Source organism: Pristis pectinata, chromosome 2 (genome assembly GCF_009764475.1).
Source record: "Pristis pectinata isolate sPriPec2 chromosome 2, sPriPec2.1.pri, whole genome shotgun sequence".
Taxonomy (NCBI): Eukaryota; Metazoa; Chordata; class Chondrichthyes; order Rhinopristiformes; family Pristidae; genus Pristis; species Pristis pectinata.
In genome coordinates, this window is record NC_067406.1 from 5690009 (window position 1) to 5711413 (window position 21405).

Here is a 21405-nt window from a genome sequence, read left to right on the forward strand (position 1 = left end):
TTTTACCCTGATATCCAGGTCTATCCTTATCTATAACTATCTGAAATCTGTTTAATTACGTGTATTTATTCAGTAAACAAGCACTTTATCATTTATGTTGACAATAATCTAACTTCCTCTTTCCTCTTAGATCCGCAATTTGTGGGATCAACGTTTATAAGAGAAAATGAGGGAAGTGGTGATGATGACAAACTCTACTTCTTCTTCAGTGAGACAGCCCGGGAGTTTGAATACTACAAGACAGTGCGAGTTCCTAGGGTGGCCCGTGTTTGCAAGGTCAGTTTTGGAACCCTCCAAACCCTTTAGCTCTATTGATACAATTTTTTTTGAAAAAGAACAAAGTCATCAGCACTAAGAATACTTCTGACTGATCTCAACAAGACTGCCCTTTTTTAACCGTATCTCCCTAGAAGTGCTTTCTCTAATCTTTGTCACATTTCTAAGGTGACAGGATTCAACATTTTAACTTTCCTCGCTCTAAATCCCCAATATCCCACAGTCATCATTGTTGCTTCACACTCCCCGGACGGTAAGAACTAAGCTGCTGGAGATAAGAACAAAGCAAGAAATTATAGACCGGTAGTAGGGAAATTATTGGCAAAGATTCTTTTGGTGAGCATCTTCTTGCATTTGGAAAAGAACGTACTTATTAGTAGGCAGTGGATGTTACCTGCATGGACATTAGGAAAGCATTAGGCAAGGTCCCTTATGGTAGGCTTGTCCAGAAGATTAAGTCACATGGGATCCACAGTGAGTTGATAAATTGCATCTAAAATTGGCTTGCTCATAGAAGACAAGAGGGTAGTGATAGGTTTTTTTTCTGACTGGAGATGTTCCGCACGGATCAGTGCTGGGACCTCTATTGTTCTAATATATATTAATGATTTGGATGAAAATGTAGGTGGTCTGATTAGAAAGTTTGCAGATGACACAAAAATTGGTGTGGTTAGCAAGGGAGGTTGTCAAATGATACAGCAGAATATAGATCAGTTGGAAATTTGGGCAGAGAAATGGCAGATGGAATTTAATCCTGACAAGTGTGTGGAGTAGCATTTTGGGAGGTCAAGTGTAAGGGGAAAGTATACAGTAAATGCCAGGGCTCTTACGAGCATTTATTCTATATTTCCCCAAGATTCCCTGAGAGTAAATGAAGGTAAGAGCCTAGGGTTCAAATCTTGTTCTTTTTGACACTAGAAGTCTCTTATTGTATTCATGCATTTTAATTATTCATTAACTTCATAAGATCATAGGGTTATGAGTAGTCATTTAACCCCTTGAGCCCATTCTGCCATTCAGTGAGATAAATCTGTGATTTAACTTCACATACCTTTTCCCTGTATTCCATGGTAATCTATCAAGAATTGTTGGGTGTGTGTTCTTGTACTGCAAGCCATCTTATTTGATGTTTCTTTATTCAGGGCGATATTGGTGGCCAGAAGACACTTCAGAAGAAATGGACCTCCTTCCTTAAAGCCCGTTTGGTGTGCTCTGATAAAATAAATGAGATGTATTTTGATAAGATTCACGATGTGTTTACACTGCAGCTTGACCCAGGTGATGCAGGTTCAACTGTTTTCTATGGAGTCTTTTCCACAACTTGGTAAGTAAGGCTTGCAAGAAGCTACTAATTTGAGTGGAATGGATTTCCCCTTTTCTGACAGTTCAAAGTATAGATGCCACTACCCTTTTAGATTGTCTGCTTCATTATCCGATGACTCATTGAGTGAAAAACTTGGCATCTTTTTTCTGATTCACTCCCAAGTTCTACTGAGCATTTCCTTTATCTATTTCCAAAATATTTTCTCTGTCATTTCTGCTCTCCGTAATAATGGGAGATCAAGGAGGAAAAGCTTTAGTGCTATTTTGTATGTATGTGGCTTATTCTGCTGCATGTGATGCTTTTAATTTCACTTGAAGTTGAATATTGTAGCCTGGGAACTTCCCACTACTGGCCATGGCAATTTGAACACTTGCTTTAATGCAGAGAGATCGATAACCTGAAGGCATTATCTTAAAGTTATGAATAGAAAGATTAGAGTTGAAGATAATATTTTTCATCCAGAGATGCTAGTAGGGATCTGGAACTCTTTGGTCAACAAGTTAGTATATGCAAAAGCCTCTTCACGTTCAAGAAGTACTTGGATATGTGATAGCCAAATTATTGACCAAGACCTGAAAAGTGGGATTATGATGACAATGAGACTGTGAGTTGAATTACCTACGCCTTTGCCATATCTATCTTTGATTCTGTAGAATACGTTATACCACTATGGATTGTTCTAGTGTAGATAAAGTTAGGCACTTCCTTAATTTATTCTTGGGGTGGGTGCCATAAGTCAACATTACTTGCCTATTTTTAGTTGTCCACAAGATATGGTGAGGCAGCTAGTAGACGTGAGAGGCACTTGAGAAAGCTGTTAAGAGTTAACTGTGTTGTGAACATGAATAGAAGTCATGCACTCATCAGACCTACTCCACGATTAAGTATGATTGCTAAACTTCACTGTTTCTCTGTCTAATTCTTCGATTCCCTTTGTGTTCAAAGGTGTACTGTTCTTCATCTCGAGTATACTGAGGGATTGAGTATCCACAATGCTCTAGGAAAAAGAATTCAAAAGATTCACATTTAGACTAGTTGTGCACAGGCGACCTCCATGTTATGGAGGGGTTGCATTCCTAGAAAACCATCAATATTGCAATTTTCTGTGATGCTGCCCCTTTTTCCATTGAATCTCATAAATGGAGATGAGTGCCTGTGGGATGTTTCTCTCTCACTGTAGCGTAGCGGTTAGCGTAATGCTATTACAGCGCCAGCAACCCAGGTTCAATTCCGGCCTCTGTATGTAAGGAGTTTGTACGTTCTCCCCGTGTCTGGGTGGGTTTCCTCCGGGTGCTCCGGTTTCCTCCCACATTCCAAAAACATACGGGTTAGGAGCTGTGGGCATGCTATGTTGGCGCCGGAAGCTGCCCCCAGAACACTCTACGCAAAAGATGTATTTCACTGTGTTTCGATGTACATGTGACTAAAAAAGAAATCTTATATTAAGCCGTTTTATCAGCAATGACAAAGTGACCCACCACCATTAATTGACAGCTGAGGTTAACAGTAGGCTCGGAATGGACAAGGCTCATGCGAAAGAAACAACAAATTTTGTCATTTTCTATTTTTAGATTTGGATATGACATCACCGTGTTGATTGGGTTGGCAGTCACAGCTGAGCCCTTCCTTTGCCACTTCCTCTCCAGTCCGAAAACATCATCAGTCGTCTCAAAGTGCAGTGCTGCTACACTCTTCACCTATGTGGCATTTCTCTGATGTGCAGGGTTGTGGATTAGGAAAAGGTTTAGGAAGTGGGGATATCAGGGAAAAGGGATGGGATTTGAGGATCGTGCTTCATGGGAGAAAAGTGGTGTAGGAGGAGTTCAGAAGGGTAATGGATTAACCTGCGGTGACATAGTGGAAGTGGAGTAATGGCCAAGGGATTACTTTAAGGAGCCGACCATGGCTGCTGCAGCTCCCCAAAGTGCAGTGCATCAGAGAAAATGCCTTGTAGATGAGAGCACAGCAGCGCTGCACTCTGGGACGTCTGTTCATATGTCTTTTGTTGTTTCTTTTGCATTTTATTTATTTATTTTTCCCACATCAATTCTGTAGGAGTGAATTTTATTCCATATCTGGGAACTTTAGGCAATGATTTGTGAATTCCATAAGGGTGAATTTCCATAACCCAAATGGCTATAATACATTCCTAACTGGATATTTCCAGTTAGATGCTTGTCTCAATCTAATCACTTCTGTGATCATTATTTTATCGACACTAGCATTGTATTTCCAGATTTCTTTTAGAGTCATAGAGAAATACGGCATGGAAACAGGCCCTTGGCCTACTGAGTTCACGCCAACCATCAATCCATTTAAACTGCCAAACCCATTTAAATTAATCCTACATTAATCTCAGATTTTTAAAATTTTACCCACATTCGTCATCAACCCTCCCCAGATTCCATCACTCACCTACACATTAGGAGTAATTTAAAGTGGTCAACTAGCCTACCAATCTGCACTATTTTAGGATGTGGGAGGAAACTGGAGCTCAGGGGGGAAAAAAGCCACACAGCCACAGGGAGAACATGCATATTCTACACAGACAGCACCCAAAGTCAGGATTGAACCTGAGTTTTATTGCTACCAAAAGAAATTTCCCCGCTCTTCATTTCTCTTCTCCCAAACACCTCACCCTGCCCTCCCCCTCCTTATTCAGTTCATGGGATGGAAGATAACTTGCTTCCATTGCATTTCTTTGGGTTCTCAGGTGGCTAATGAGGCCACAGATGGGTAGGAGGTGGTTAGCAGAGTGAGCAAGTGTTTAGACTGTGAGGTGACACACTCTTTATGCAAAGGTTCTGTGGTCTCCCGATGCATGGCCTCTAGTTCTTGGTACCATCCCAAATGCTCCTCTTCCACTTTGACTGGTTAGAGGCCACAGATTCCCAGGAGTCAGTAGAGAAGCTACACTTCAAGGAATCATTGAGCATATCCTTAATTCTTTATCTCTCTCCTCCTTTTTGTCTTTTTCCCAAGATTGAGGTTTTTGAAAAGTGTCTCCATTTTGGAAGTCTAGTATTAGGCATGTGAACAATGTAGTTTGTCCAGTGTAGCCAACTGAGGGCAACTAGGACATCAGTGCTAAGGATCATGGTCTAGGAAAGAACATGACAGTGATTCGCTTATCCTTCAGTTGAATGTGGAGCATTTTGTGGAGACAGCATTGACAATATTTTTCCATTGCCTTGGGATGCCTGATGTAGGTATTCCAAGGCTCATAGATGTATAAGAGAGCAGGGAATTTTTTTGTGTGAGATTGGAGGTCTTGCTCTTTAAATATCCTTTTCCTTAATTGACCAAAGGCTGTGCTGGTGCAATTGAAGGAAATGGTAAATGTCATCATCAGTGTCTGCCTTCACTGAGGATGGCTCCCTAGATATGGGAAGTTGTCCAAATTTTTGGGACTTTGCCATGAACCTTTGTGGTAGGAAGGCAGTGTGATGCAGCAGAGGTAGGTTGGTAGAGTACCTTGGTCTTGCGGATGTTGAGCATAAGGCCCATCCTCTTTGGTGAATGAATTGACCATGTCTTGTAGCTAGCTCTGCCTCTGAACATGCATGAGTGTGAGCTTCATCTGCATACTGTAGCTTGACTGAAGTTTGGGTGACACAAGATATTCTGCAGATGGTGGAATCTGGAGCAACACACACAAAATGCTGGAGGAACTCAGCAGGTCAGGCAGCATCTATTGGAGGGAAGTAAACAATCAATGTTTCGGGTCAAGAGTGACCTTGGTTGTGGAGGAAGGCAGTTACTGTACTACAATACAGTGCCACTGATCTCTGAATCATTGTGGGTAAACAGTCCTGCAGGTGACTGTTGCTCAAGAGCTGGGTCTTATTTAGAGCAGGTTGGCATGCATAAATCATCTCTCGTTTAGGCAAATACTAGATTTGTCCTGGAAGTGGAAACGAGGGACTGGCACACCAGCAGAAATTACAAGCTGTTGAAAGTTTTGAAAGAAAGATCAATTCAACAGGATGTAGAGCAATACTGTAATGCCAATTTAAAAGGAAGTTGGTTTGAACCTTTATTGAAATGGAGTTTGAAAAATTATTTCAAAAAACAATTCTTACCTCTTTTGTTGTGGCATTACCACAATACGTGGTGATTGTGGTATTCTCAGACTTGTCATTTCTATGGAATCTGTCTTAATTTATCTTGTAAGCCAGAATTCATGCTTGTGTCAAGGAAGCAATGGAGTGAATCATCTAGCTGGACTCAGTGGTTCTCATTGGAATTGTCATCTTTCAGATGTTGAAGCATTAATACAGTAAGTCTTGAGCTTGTGTGCAAGCTTTGTCTAACCTAAAAGTTCAAGACTTATTAAAGTCCAGTCTTACTGGGATTCTTCAGCTGAGGAAATGACATTCAGCTTACGTGCCAGGCCGAACTTGGTGTAGGATCTGAAACCCCATTGAATTCAGAAGTGGTTTTAGACTGCAATGTGAGATGCCCAGGGGGAGGAAAGTAACATTTGTGTTAAATTATTTTACTTTAGTTTGATATTTTAATTACTTGTGTTTTAATGATTTTTTTTAATGTTTTAAATTATTTTAACCATTCAATTTTCATGATCAGAGTTATTTAAAACCTGTTGAAGTACTTGACGTCTTTGACAGAAGACAAAACTCTGTCCCCAGTTTTACCTTTGGTCAAGGCCTGTTAGGGGTGATCTGAGACTGACTGCATGGTCCAGAGAAGCAGTGAGATCAGCCATTCCATCCAGTCAAGGAGTATGGATGTGTCCTGGAACTGGGGCAGCAACTCTCTACAGTGATCTGGGCCCATAGCTATCAGGTTCCGTGCCTGGCTTTAGTAGTGGTTAGCATAACACTTTACAGCGCCAGCGACCCGGGTTCAATTCCCGCCATTGTCGGTAAGGAGTTTGTATGTTCTCCCTGTGTCTGCATGTATTTCCTCCCACTTTCCAAAGACGTACGGGTTAGGAAGTTGTGGTCATGCTATGTTGGCACCAGAAGCGTGGCGACACTTGCGGGCTGCCCCCAGAACACACTACGCAAAAGATGCATTTCACTGTGTGTTTTGATGTACATGTGACTAATAAAGATTTCTTATCTGAACTATCATTTTCTGGACCTTGGTAAGAACAGGAATAGCAACCAGCATCTCGGCTTTCTATATCTGCCTTTGGCATCACTGAAAAATCACGTCCTCTGACTTCAGCAGCATCACTATCTTTATGTTATCACTTGAAGTACTGTAGAGTTAGGTTTTGCCTTTTGTCTTGGACAATATTTATTCCTCAACCAACATCATTAAAATAGTTTATCTGATAATTTAGCTCATTATGGTTTGCACACAAATTGTTTCTACATCTGTAAAATCAACTGATTCTTCTTCTCCCCCCACCCACCCACCCCACCCCACCCCTCTCCCACCAGTCTTGGTTCACCTGCTGCTGAAATCTTCATTCATTGCCTCTTCATTCATTGTGTTTTTCTACTTCTGTACTTGACTATTCCAATATATTACAACTTCCACTCTTGCAATTTGAAATTGCACAAAATGTCATAAAAGAAACACTAATTGTAACTTTTGCAACTTTAGAGTATCCCTGAGTACCTGACACTCGACCCTAACGGCATGCAAGAGACTGAGCTAAGTGATCTTGCAACCAATAGACCTCTTCACTGCTCTACAATCCTACCACATGTAGTCATGGCAGGTGGTAGACAACTAAACAGCTAATGGGCAGAGGAGACACCGAGAATATTGCCATCCTCAACAATGGTTTCCAGCATGTGAGTGATAAAGGCAAGGCTGAAGCATACTCAACCGTTCAGCCAGGAGTGCCAAATAAATGATCCATTTCAGCTTCTCCCTGAGACCCCCATCATCACAGAAGCCAGTTTCCAACTAATTTGATTCACACCACATGAAATCAAGCAACAACTGAGAGCTTTGGAGGCTATGGGACCAAACAACATCACAGCCATAGTTCTGAAACCTCTGCTTCAGAACTAGCCGTGCTCTCTCCGAACTGTTCCAATACACTTCCAGCACTGGCATCTACCCAAAAATGTGGAAATTTGTCCTGGTATATCTTGTCACATAAAGCAGGACAATCCAGTCCAACTAATTTTCTGCCCATTCTTTCTGTCATTAGCAAAGTGTTAGAGGCTATCATTGACAGTGCCAGTAGATAGCACTTATTCACCATTGACCTATTCCCAAATACCTAGTTTGGGTTTTGCCAGACCAGTTCATTCCATCCAGATGTCATCACAGTTTTGGTCTAAAGATCTGAGTTCCAGAGGTAAGATGAGAGTGACTACCCTTGACATCAAGGCAGCATTTGACTGAATGTGTCATCAAGGTGCCATGGTAAAACTGAAGTCAGTGGGCAACAAGAGGAAAACCCTCCGATGGCTGCAGGTGTACCTTGCAGCGCAGGAAAGAAAATGATTGTGGTGGTTGGAGGCCAGTTGTTTCAGCAGCAGGACATTACTGCAAGAGTTTCTCAGGGTAGTGTCCTCAGCTCAACCATCTTCAACTGTTTCATCAATGACTTTCCTTCCATGGAAAGGTCAGAAATGGGGATGTTGACTGCACAATGTTCAATTTCATTTGTATCTCTTCAGTAAATAGTGATTCATTCCTGCATCCAGTAAGACATGGACAACATTTGTGCCACAAAAATACCAGGCAATGACTATCTTTAACAAGAGAGAATCTCACCATTCATCCTTTCAATGGAATTACTTTTAATGAGTCTGGAACAGAATTTATGTGGCTAATCCAGAAACAACTGGGTTAGCCACATAAATACTGTGGCTTCCAAGTGGATCAAAGGATGTTTCAGAAAAAGTGTTTCCCATTTTAGACAGAGACAAGAAGGAATTTGTTCTCTGAGAGGATTGTGATTATTTGGAGTTCTCTCACCCAGAGAGCTGTGGAGGCAGAGTTGTGGATTATATTCAAGGTGGAGATTGGCAATTACAAGGGAGTCAAGGGTGTTGTAGAGAAAGCAGAAAAGTAGTATTGAGGTCAATATTGGATCAGCCATCTTTTGAATGGCAGAGCAGTCTTAAGGGCGTGATGATCCTGTTTCTTATACTTATTTCAAAGTTTATGGGTTGGTGCAAGAAAGTGGTGCTGAGGTAAATGATCAGTCATGATCTTATTGAATGACAGAGCAGGTGTGATGGGTCAAATGGCCTACTCCTATTTTTAAAGTTTTTATCTAGATATTAGAATGTAGAAATGTTGGGAAACATCAGATTCAAGACAATTAGTTTCCTCTGGGTGCTCCAGTTTCCTCCCACATTCCAAGGACGTACGGGTTAGGAAGTTGTGGGCATGCTGTGTTGGTGCCAGAAGTGTGGCGACACTTGCGGGCTGCCCCCAGAACACTCTACGCAAAAGACGCATTTCTCTGTGTGCTTTGATGTACATACGATAAAATAAGATAAGATTTATTTATTAGTCACATGTACATCATAAAGAAATCTTATCTTAATCTTATCTCAATAGATACAGATATGAGGAGTATTCTTTTTCTACATGGCGAGTTGTATCTGGAATTTGCCCTGAAAGGGTTGTTTCAGGAGATTAATCAGTAGCCTTCAAATGGGAATTTATAACTACTTGAGAGAGAAAGTGTTGCCTGGCTGTTGGGCATTGCCAAGGGAAAGCTACCTAGTGCTAATTAGAATTCTCTGATGCATCATTCTATAATTTTATGGTAAATATGAATTATACAAAAAAAGTAGGCTGGATATATTGAATAGGCCTTTCTCATAATATGGTTATCTTTTCGTGATTTGCAAAAAAGAGCTGAGGCTGGTGCCTTATTTCTGTAGTTCTGATTTCAGATGTTGGGAGTTGAGAGACCATTATCTTGGTGTGTGTCAAAAGAGCTGAGTGGAGAGGAATGAGAATTAATTACCTGGAGTTCTATCTGACTACTCTATTGGATTTCAAGGAATCTATGAACCACCTCTGTCCTTGACCACAATTGTTTGTATTACTGATTGGGTTCCCTTTTATTGAGGTGACTGGAAGAACTTCAAATTGGAGGGTATTTTTAAAGCATTATATTTGCTGGCTGAGTAATAAGTTCTACAAGGGGGAAAAATGTATTCATGCTTTCACTGCCATCATCCATCCCCCATTATCTCATCTCTAGGGACAACCAAACTGTTTCTGCAGTGTGTGCTTACAACATTAAAGCTGTGCAGAGTGCTTTCAATGGGCGATATATGGAGTATAAAAGGGAAGTTGACAAATGGGATGTGTATCGAGATGGAATTCCGGATCCCCGACCTGGGACGGTAAGTGGAATCCCTATCACAGTAAGGATCTACCAGCCATTGGAAGTCAAATAATATACCTTGTAACGAGGAAATGGCCATTTCTTGGTGTTTCAAATATTAAAGATAGTTTTTATGTTTAAATTGTTCAAGTCATAAAGCAGGTTTCAAGAGATACAAGAGACTTCAGTGCTGGAATCTGGAGCAAAAAATAAACTGCTGGAAGAACTCGGTGGTTCAAGCAACATCTGTGGAGGCAAAGGGATGGTCAGCATTTTGGGTTTAGATGCTGCATCAGGACTGAGAGTGCAGGGGGAAGTTGGATAGTATGTAGAAGTGAAAGGGAGGGGTGAAACAGAGGCTGGCAGGTGATGGGTGGAATCAAGTGCGTTCATACCATTGGGTGGAATCAAATGCGTTCATACCATTGGGCTGTAGGCCACCCAAATGGAATACAAGGTGCTGTTTTTCTAGTTTGCATTTGGCCTCACCGGGGCAGACAAGTCAGTATGAGAATGGGAAGGGGAGTTGAAATGACATGTAACCGGAAGCTCAAGGTCGACATTGTAGAGAGAGCACGGGTGCTCTGCAAAGTGGTCACCTAGTCTTCACTTTGTCTCACCAATGTAGAGGTAGAGGGCTACAAATCATGAGCACCAAATGCAATAGACCAGGTTGGTGGAGGAGCTCTACTGCACCTGGATGATGGTGAGAGAGGAGGTGCAGAACCAAGTGTTGCAGCTTCTACAATTGCAGGGGAAAGTGCCGTGGGACAGGGAGGAGTGGGTGGGAAGGAATGAGCAGACCAGGGATTCATGGAAAGAGTGGTCCCTGCAGAAGGTAGAAAAGGGGGACAGAGGTGGGATCCTGTTGGAGCTGGCAGAAATGGCAAAGGGTGAAATGCTGGATGCAGAGGCTAGTGAGTGGGGTGAAAGGCGAGGACAGGGGAACTCTATCCCTGTTCTGTCTGGGGAGAGTAGGGGCTGAGAGCAGAAGTTTCAATGCTATGGACCAAGTGCTGGGCAATAGGGTTAATGAAGTTTCAATACTTGACTATGCTGGCTTTGTTATTAAAGAAAATATGATATAAACTTTGAATGATCTTGTGAAGCACTAATGGAAGTGCTGATGAATGGATGCCCTCGAGGTGGAATGTTGCTAACTCTAGACAAATGATGGGTGCTGTATAGTATGAACTAGCAATAACGCAAGGAATTGTACCTCAGCAACACTTGTCACCTTCAGAAGACCACAGTAAGATTATGTTTTTTTAAAAAAGGACTTTTTCCAAAGGGAAGGTCCTTGATAGCATGTAAACCTTCATGTCAGCTCCAAATTAATTGGTAGCGGCAGAACATTTAAAAACTTGATCCTATTAGACTTGTATTCAGTCTATGATCAATGTTTTCAATAAATTAACTGTTGATCAGGAAGAGTTATTAAGCCTCAGCATTGTGAAGAAGCTGGATTAATATAAGATTGTTTCCACCACAAGGCACAGACTGGCAAAAGTTGCTGAATTCTGTTTGGTAGGAAAACTAAATTAACAACAGTACTACAGGTTATTTAAAGTAGGATTTACTGAGTCACACTGAGTCAGAATCGTTCAGCTTGAAAATAGGCCATTTGGCCCAACCCATCCACACTGTCTAGTGGGCACTCTTCTGTATTAACCCCATCTCTCAGCACTTGGTCCACAGCCCTCTATGCCGAAGTGAATCAAATATTCATCTATATCACTGATGTTAGGTTCACAGGCTTTTCTTTGTTGCTTTTCTTGAAAAGGGGGACCACATTTGCTGTTCTCTAGTCATCTGGTATCTTACTGTGTCCAGTGAAGATTTAAAAACCTCAGCCAGAGCCCCACCAATCTCTTCCCTTGCCTCCTGTAGTAGTTTGGGATAAGTCCCATCTGCTCCTGGGGATTTATCCACCTTTAAGTCTGCTAATGCATCAAGTACCTTGTCTTTATTTATGAAGACCAGCACTAGACTTTCACATATGCCTTCATTGAATTCTCCAATTAAAAGTCTGTTTCCTTTGTGAATACTGATTAAAAAGTATTCCTTTAGTTCCAGTTCCATGTACAAATTGCCTCTGTTGTTGCTGATGGGCCCCACTTTGTCCCTGATTATCAGCAGAGACATAGACAGTAACAGGATACTGGAGACAAAGGGTTGATGAGTGACTGGCCAGGACATCTGAATTAACATTGGTAGAGAAAGCTGCTAGATATGAGAGATCTGGGACATCTCAAGTCTCCCTGATAGCTACATCTGCGGGAGGTGCATCCAGCTGCAGCTCCTTAGGGAACTGGAGCTGCAGCTGGCTGACCTTCGGCTCATACAGAAGAATGAGGAGGTGATAGGTAAAAGCTATAGGGAGGTAGCCACACCTAAGTTGCAGGAGGCAGGTAGTTAGGGGGGCAGACAGGAGATTCTCTTGACGTGAAAGACACTCCCGGATGGTGTGTTGCCTCTCAGGTGCCAGGGTCAGGGATGTCTCAGTTCGGGTCCACAGCATTCTAAAGGGGGAGGGTGAGCAGCCAGAAGTTGTGGTACACATTGGTACCAGCGATGTAGGTAGGCAAAAGGATGATGTCCTGAAAAGTGAATATGGGGAACCAGGTAGGAAGCTGAAAAGCAGGACCTCGAGAGTAGTAATCTCTGGATTCCTGCTTGTGCCTCACGCTAGTGAGGGTAAGAATAGGTTGATTTGGCAGATGAATGTGTGGCTGAGAAATTGGTGCGGGGGTAGGATTTCAAATTTGTGGATCATTGGGATCTTTTCTGGGGAAGGTACGACCTGTACAAAAGGGACGGGTTACACCCGAACTGGAGGGAGACCAATATTGCTGGCAGGTTTGCTAGAGCCGTGCGGAGGGTTTAAACTAGTTTGGCAGGGGAATGGGAACCCAAGTGATAGGTCAGAGGATGGGGCAGCTGGTGTACAGGTTGATGCAGTGTGTAGAGAGAATGTGAGGAAGGATAGGCAGTTGATAGAGTAAAATTGCAGTCAGTTGGATGGGTTGAAATGTGTCTATTTTAATGCAAGAAGTATCAGGAATACTGGTAATGAACTTAGAGTATGGGTCAGTACATGGAACTACAATGTTGTGGCCATTACAGAGACTTGGCTGTCACAAGGGCAGGAATGGCTGCTGGATGTTCTGGGGTTTGGATGTTTCAAAAGGGACAGGGACAGAGGTAAAAGATGTGGGGGAGTGGCATTGCTGATCATGGACAGTGTCACAGCTGCAGAAAGGGAAGACGTCCTGGAGGGATTGTCAGCTGAGTCAGTGTGGGCGGAGGTCAGAAACAGGAAGGGAGTAATCACTCTATTGGGAGTATTCTATAGACCACCCCCCCCCCCCACCCCCCAATAGCAACAGAGACACTGAGGAACAGATCTGGAGACAGATTTTGGAAAGGTGCAAAAAATAACAGGGTCGTTGTCATGGGTGATTTCAACTTCCCTTATGGTGATTGGCACCTCCTTAGTGCAAAAGGTTTGGATGGGGCGGAATTTGTTAGCTGTGTCCAGGAAGGACTCCTGACACAATATGTAGACAGGCTGACTAGAGGAGAGGCCATTCTGGATCTGGTACTAGGCAATGAACCTGGTCAGGTGTCAGATCTCTCGGTGAGTGAGCATTTCAGAAACAGTGACCACAACTCCCTCACCGTTACCCTTGCCTTGGAGAAGTATAGGAGCAGACAGTATGGGAAAGTATTTAATTGGGAGAGGGGGAATAATGATGCTATTAGGTAGGAACTTGGGAGTGTAAATTGGGAGCAGATATACTCAAGGAAATGCATAATGGAAATGTGGAGTTTGTTTATAGATCACTTGCATGGGGTTCTGGATAGTCTTGTCCCATTGATACAGGAAAAGGATGGTGGGGTGAAGGAACCAAACGAGATGTGGAATATCTAGTGAAGAGGAAGAAGAAGCTTGTTTAAGGTTTAGGAAGCAAGGATCAGACAGGGCTCTAGAGGGTTACAAGATAGCCAGGAAGGAGCTTAGGAGAGCTAGAAGGAGGCATGAGAAGACCTTGGCGAGTAGGATTAAGGAAATCCCCAAGGTGTTCTACTCGTATGTGAAGAACAAGAAAATAACTAGAGTGAAGGTAGGACTGACTAGGGATAGAGGAGAAAACATGTGCCTGGAGTCAGGGGAGGTCCTTAATGAATACTTTGCTTCAGTACTCAGCTGTGAGAGAGACCTTGACATTTGTGAGAACAGTGTAAAACAGGCTGATAAACTAGAACATGTCAATGTTAAGAAGAAGGATGTGCTGGAACTTTTGAAGAAACTTTAGGATAGGTAAGTCCCTGGGGCTGGACAGGATATATCCCAAGATACTATGGGAAGCGAGGGAAGAGATTTCTGAGCCCTTGGCGATGATCTTTGCGTACTCATTGGCCACAGGGGTAGTACCAGATGATTGGAGGGTGGCAAATGTTGTTGCTTTGTTCAAGAAAGGGAATAAGGATAACCCTGGGAGTTATAGACCAGTGAGTTTTACTTCAGTGGAGGGCAAGTTATTGGAAAAGATTCTTAGGGACAGGATTTATGAGCATTTGGAGAAGCATAATCTGATCAGGGATAGTCAGCGTGGCTTTGTGAGGGGTAAGTCATGCCTCACAAGCCTGATTGAATTTTTTGAGGATGTGACAAAACACATTGAGGGTAGAGCAGTGGCTGTGGTGGAAATGGACTTTAGTAAGGCGCTTGATAAGGTTTCCCATGATAGGATCATTCAGAAGGTCGGGAGGCATGGGATCCAGGGAATCTTGTCTATGTGGATTTGGAATTGGCTTGCCCATATAAGGCAGAGGGTGGTTGTAGATGGAGCATATTCTGCCTGGAGGTCGATGACCAGTGGTGTTCCGCAGGGATCTGTTCTGGGACTTGGATGAGGAAGTGGAAGGGTAGGTTAATAAGTTTGCAGATGACTTGAAGGTTGGTGGTGTTGTGGATTGTAGAAGGTTACAATGGGACATTGATAGGATGCAGAGCTGGGCTGAGAAGTGGCAGATGAAGTTCAACCTGGAAAAGTGTGAAGTGATTCACTTTGGAAGGTGGAATTTGAAGGCAGAATACAGGGTTATGGCAGGATTCTTAGCAGTGTGGAGGAACAGCAGGATCTTGTAGTCCAAGTCTATAGATCCCTCAAAGTGGAGGGATATGTGGGAGGGAAGGGTTAGATTGATCTTGCAGTCAGTTAAAAGGTTGGCATAACATCATGGGCCAAAGGGCCTGTACTCTGCTGTAATGTTCTATGTTCTAAGTGTTGATATACAGGGAGATCTTGTTGTAGACATACAAGTATAGCAAACAGTCGCGATGTCAAATAGTGTGTGGGACTTGGTTGCAAGGGAAGTGAAGTACAAAAGTAAGCCTTGCTCTGTGTAAAAAAAAACTTACCTCTAATATCCCCTTTGTACTTTCCTCCAATCACTTTAAATTTATGCATCCTTGTGTTGGCCATTTCCGCCCTGGGAAAAAGTAGAGGGCTTTAGTAAAACCACTTTTGGAGTGATGAAAGCTGCTTTGATCTTGGTTCCCAAAGATTGCAAAGAAATTGCATTATTTCACTCTCGGTGTATTAAACATGTGCTGTGTATAATGCTAATGCCAATTTGGATCTCCCAAAAGTTTGTGAAATTGAGAATACTCATTTAAAGCGGCACTGTGATATTTTGCAAACAGATTCTTGCATTAAGGCAAGATTTGTATAGTTCCCATGAGGAACTGGATGCAGAGCTTTGTATCTGCCACCACTTCCACAGTCCAGCTACAAAAAAGGCTGCAGTGGAGAGGAGGTGAAATATGGCGGAGAGAGGACAGGCATTGGATATTCCCCATGCATTATTATGGCCCATTCAATGACTCCAAAACGCTGAGGTCCAGACCAAGCGAAAAGGTTCAGAAAGGGAGCTGCATTGAATCATTTTCCTTAATGCTAAACATTGAAAACTGAGACTGTTAGATACTATGTGGAAAACATCATTGTCACAATGCAGACCCTTAGCTGCTGTTTCATTTCCAATCCCTGCACGATGTATACATTGTAATGAACAACGAAGACCATTGGTTGTCGCCAAAGGATCCAATTTGTGCTGGTGGTGAAGGAAGTGTATGCTTCACATTCTGTGATGTCATTAAGTACACAATGGAAAGCGGGCAAATGCCAACTGTGCCAAGGTGAATTGCACAGGGATGTACCCACACCAGTTTCCTGATCATCATAATTTCAGCTGGAAGTGATCGCTCGCATAAGATACTTACCTTGTAGTCGGTCCAGCATTAGCTTCACTGGATTGATTCCTGGAGTAAGAGTGCTGTCTTATGAGGAATTTTTAAAAAAAACAAAGTTATTCTCATCAAGATATTTAAGACTGAGGAAGACTGACAGGGTAAAAGGCTGTTTCTTCTAGCTGGAATGAAAAATTGCTGTAGATGCTCAACATGTGTGAACATAGAACAATACAGCACAGGAACAGGCCCTTCAGTCCACGATGTTTCGCTGAACTAATTAATATAATGACACTTGGATAGACACATGAATGTGCAGAGAATGGAGGGATATGAACCACGTGCACCTTCTACACGTTCATGTGTCTATCTAAGAGACACATTTGCTCTCCATGTGTTTTTTTAAAAAAAAATCAAACTTGCCCCGCACATCTCCTTTGAACTTACCCCCTCTTGCCTTAAATGCATGTCCTCTAGTAGTAGACATTTTGACCCTGGAGAGAAAGATACTGACTATCTACTCTAATAAAGGCATGCCATATGCCTTGTTTACCACCCTATCGACTTGTGCAGCCACTTTCCGGGAGCTATGGACTTGGACCCCAAGATACTAAGGGTCTTGCCATTAACTATGTCCTGTCCCTTTACATCTGATCTCCCAAAGTACAACACTTCGTACTTGCCTGGATTAAACTCTATCTGCCATTTCTCTGCCCATATCTGCAATTGATCAATATTCTGCGTACTCTTGGCAACCTTCTAAACTATCCACAATGCCACCAACCTTTGTATCATCTGCGAACTTGCTAACCCACCCATCCAGGTCATTTATATATATCGCAGACAACAGAGGTCCCAGTACGGATCCCTGCGGAATACCATTGGTCACGAACCTCCAACCAGAAAAAACCCTTACCTCTGACATCCCCCTTATATCTTCCTCCAATCACCTTAAAATTATGCCCCTTGTTACTAATATCCCCTGAGATAAAGATAGTTAAGAAATGGAAGGGAAGAGTCAGGTGTGGACCATATAAAAGTTGAAGTAGTGTTAGTTTTTGCAGCAACAGTATTGAAATTTTCAAGTTCTGTGTAAGTGCGAGATTTATGACCACTACCACCATAAATGTACCAGAAAAACAGGTGAATAGAACTTAAAGAAGGATGGTACCGCATATACCATAAAGGGGCAGACGTAGCGAATCCCCATTACTAAACCTCTGATTTAAAAAAAGTGAGTGGAGTTAAAAGAGAAATTCAATGCAAGATTGAATTCAGGTAAGTGGAGGAGGGTGGCAGTGTATGGGAGCTAGTTGAGCTTCTGTTCAAGGAAGAAGTTAAGGGCCTTTGGGCCATTCTGGTATGGGATGAAGGTGTAAGCAGACTGGATGACCATGACAAAGATATGGCTATTGGGACCAGGAAACTGGAAACCTTCAAAGTGACAAAAGGACATGAGAGTTGTTACAAATGTAAGTGGGAACAGACTGGATAAGGGGGGAAAGAATACAGTCAAGATGGCAGAAGGAACTGTGCACTTGCAGGACAGTCCAGCTTGTGGATCTTGGGATGGAGGTAGAAGCAGGATGTGGGCCACTGGGGTTCTGAGGTTGGAGGTTGTCGGGTGAAGGTGCTCAGGAAATAAGGATAATGATAGTATGAAAGACAGTAGTCTGATGTTCATTGATAGTGCCGTGATCCAGTGAGGAGGCACTGGAGACAAAACAAACACAGATTGGGTGACCACTTTGGGAAACACCTTTGTTTAATTTGCAAAGGTGACCCTGAACTTCCGTTTGCCTGTCAATTTAATTCTCTGGGTCATTCCCACACTGACGCCTCTGTCTTTGGCTTACTACTCTGCTCCAATAAAGTCCGATGTAGGCTTGAAGAATAGCACCTCCATCTTCCATCTAGACAGGTTGCAGCCCTGTTATCCACCTGTTTGACATGGTGGTGCAGTTATTAAAGCTGTTGCCTGAGAGCTTCAGTGACACATTCTCTCTGACAGTGTGGATTTCTTCTAGCTGCTCCGGTTTCTTCCTACATCCCAAAAGATGTGCAGATTCATAGGTTAATTAGCCACTGCAAATTGTCTTAGTGTGTAATGACTGGTGGAATCTGAGGGGGGGGGGGGTGCTAATGAGAATGTGCATGAATAAAATGGATTAGTGTAAATAGGTGCATGATGGTTGGCAAGGACACTGTGGGCAGAAGACCCTCTTTTTTTTCCATGCTGTGTAATTCAATGTCACATTAAGCTTCTTCAACCACATTAAATTTCTTTGCTCGCTGACCTGATAAATATTTGCAGCATATTTTTCATTGCAGATTTCCAGCATCTGCTGTGTTATGTGTCTCACAGTTATAGGATTTTTTAAAATTCTCCTCTTCCTCCATTCATCTCCCTCTATTTACAACTCCCCTAGACAGCTGAGCTACGATGAACAAACATTCACAACCCCCCTCCAGACGGCACCAACAGCATTTGTACTACCTGGACTCTCCCATCTCCGCCTTAGAATATAAAACAATAGGGCACAGGAACAGGTCCTTTGGCCCATGATGCTGTGCTGAACGAATTAAACTAGTAATGAAATCCCTTCTGCCTACACAATATCCCTCCATCTCTGCACATTCATGTGCCTACCTAAGAGCCTCTTAAACGCCTCTATCGTATTTGCCTCCACTACCACCCCTGACAGTGCATTCCAGGCACCCATCACTCTCTGTGTAAAAAAAATTGTAGAGAAACAAAGGACTGCAGATGCTGGAATCTAGGTGAAAAACATGATGATGCTGGAGGAACTCAGCAGGCCAGGCAGAATCCGTGGAGAAAAGCAGGCGGTCAACGTTTCGGGTCAGGACCCTTCAGGACTGAAGATAGGAAAAGGGGAAGCCCAATACGTAGGAGGGAAAAGCAGAGCAGTGATAGGTGGACAAAAGAGGGGAGGCGGGGTGGGCACAAGGTGGTGATAGGTAGACGCAGGTAAGAGATAGTGATAGGCAGGTGTGGGGGAGGAGGGGAGAGCAGATCCACCAGGGGATGGGTCAAGGGTAAGGAAAGAAAGGGAAAAAAAGGTAGAAAAAAAGAGGCTAGGAAAGGGAAGAAGAGAAGAAGCATGGTGTGGGGGGGGTGTTGTGTGGAAGGCGGGTGGGGATTACCTAAATGGGAGAATTCAGTGTTCATGCCGTTAGGCTGCAAGGTTCCAAGACGGAAAATGAGGTGCTGTTCCTCCAGTTTGCACTTGGAATTCTCTTGGCAGTGGACGAGGCCAAAGACTGACATATCAGTGATAGTGTGGGAGGGGGAGTTGAAGTGACTGGCAATGGGGATTTACGGACAGAGCGCAGGTGTTCTGCAAAACAGTCACCTAGTCTGTGTTTGGTCTCACCAATGTAGAGGAGGCCACACTTGGAGCACTGAATGCAGTCAATGATATTAAGGGACGTGCAGGTGAATCTCTGTCTCACCTGAAAGGACCGTTTGGGTCCCTGGATGGAGGTAATGGAGGTGGTGTCGGGGCAGGTGTTGCACCTATGGCGTGTCAGTGGAAAGTTCTCGGAGGAGATGGGGGGCAGGAGTGAACCAGGGAGTCGCCGAGAGCACGGTCCCTGCAAAAGGCAGAAAGGAGTGGGGAGGGGAAGATATCCTTGGTAGCGGGGTTCCATTGGAGATGACGGAAGTGGGGGAGAATGATGTGTTGGATACGTAGGCTGGTGGGATGAAATGTGAGGACAAGGAAGACCCTATCCCTATTGGGTCTGGGAGGTGCGGGAAATGGCAGAGATATGAGTGTGAGCTCTCTCGACCACAGCAGGGGGGAAGCCCCAGTTAGAAAGGAAGTTGGACATCTCAGATGTCCTGGAGTGGAAAGACTCATCATGGGAGCAGATGCGGCAGAGGCGGAGAAATTGAGAAAAAGGGATAGCGTCCTTGCAAGAGACTTGGTAGGAGGAGCTGTAATCGAGAGTGAAATTGTTAAGGGTGAGGACAAGTTCAGCCAGGCGGAGGAGAGTGTTAGTGGAAGGGGACTGTTTCTGTCTCTGGTCAAGAAAGAAGCGGAGGGCGGTGAGGCCATCATGACGGGGAATGGAGGTATATTGGGACTGGATGTCCAAAATATTGTTCTGCATATCTCCTTTGAACTTAACCCCTCTCACCTTAAGTGCATGCCCAGTTGTGTTAAACATTTCAACCCTGGAATAAAGATACCAGCTGTCTATTCTATCTATGCTTCTCATAATTTTATAAACTTTTATCAGGTCTCCCCTCAGCCTACACTGCTCCAGAGAAAACAACCCAAGTATGTCCAACCTCTCCTTCATAGCACATGTCCTCTAATCCAGGCAGCATTATCTTATCTTATAAATCTCTTCTGCCATCTCTCCAAAACCTGCACATCCTTCCTATAATGGGGCAACCAGAACTGAAGGCAATACTCCAGATGTGGCCTAACCAAAGTTTTATAAAGCTGCAACATAACTTCCTGACTCTTGAGCTCAGTGCTTCAACTAATGAAGGCAAGCATGCCACACACCACATTTACCAACCTATCCACCTGTAGGGTCACTTTCAGGGAACTATGGCCTTGGACCCCAAGATCTCTCTGTACATCTTATCACAGACATTTCCTTTATTCTCTCCATCCCTTCCTGTTTCTCTGCAATTTTAAACATGCTTATTTTCTCATTTTCCCATTCAGCTGGAAAGTCATCAACGCAAAATGTTCTCTCTGTTTTTCTCTGATCTGATGAGTGTCTCCAGCATTTTCAATTTATATTACTGATTTCCAGCACCTACAAATTTCTGCCTTTTCACCTTTCCTAATTGGAGTTCACAATTAGGGCTGGGACATGGTCTCAGCATAAGGGGTCAGTCATTTCAGAGTGAGATGAGGAAGCAATTTTTCATACTGAGCGTTCTTTAGAATTTTCTAGCTCAAAGGGCATTAGAAGGGCCTTGAGTATTCATAGCTGAAATCGATAGCATGAAGTTAGCCCTCTCATTGAATGCTGGGAGTTGGAGTTGGTTCAAGAGATCCTATGACCTACTTCTGATGCCAGTTTTTGCATTCTTTCTTACTTGGAAATATTGTTGATATTAATGTGCACTGTGAGGAAAGTTGACTACTATTATTTGAGCTACAGTCAATAACGTAGGAAGAGGGTTTTTGAAGAGTGAGGGAGCTGGTTAAAGTACTGTCTAACGTTGTTAAAGAAGTAGCCATCAGCAAATATCACGTCCAGGTGATGCTAGAA

At 43.2% G+C, this 21405-nt stretch overlaps 1 protein-coding gene across 3 annotated transcripts in view; it reads left to right on the forward strand.

Annotated features, from left to right (window-relative positions):
* The window catches only part of sema4f (sema domain, immunoglobulin domain (Ig), transmembrane domain (TM) and short cytoplasmic domain, (semaphorin) 4F), a 166986-nt gene that overhangs the window by 120895 nt on the left and 24686 nt on the right, over positions 1-21405 (forward strand). For all 3 annotated transcript variants that reach the window (XM_052038547.1, XM_052038563.1, XM_052038555.1), the window contains exons 7-9: positions 131-276; positions 1419-1600; positions 9759-9903. In XM_052038547.1, coding sequence (XP_051894507.1) covers positions 131-276; positions 1419-1600; positions 9759-9903 — 473 coding nt within the window. The remainder of the gene's footprint in view (positions 1-130; positions 277-1418; positions 1601-9758; positions 9904-21405) is intronic.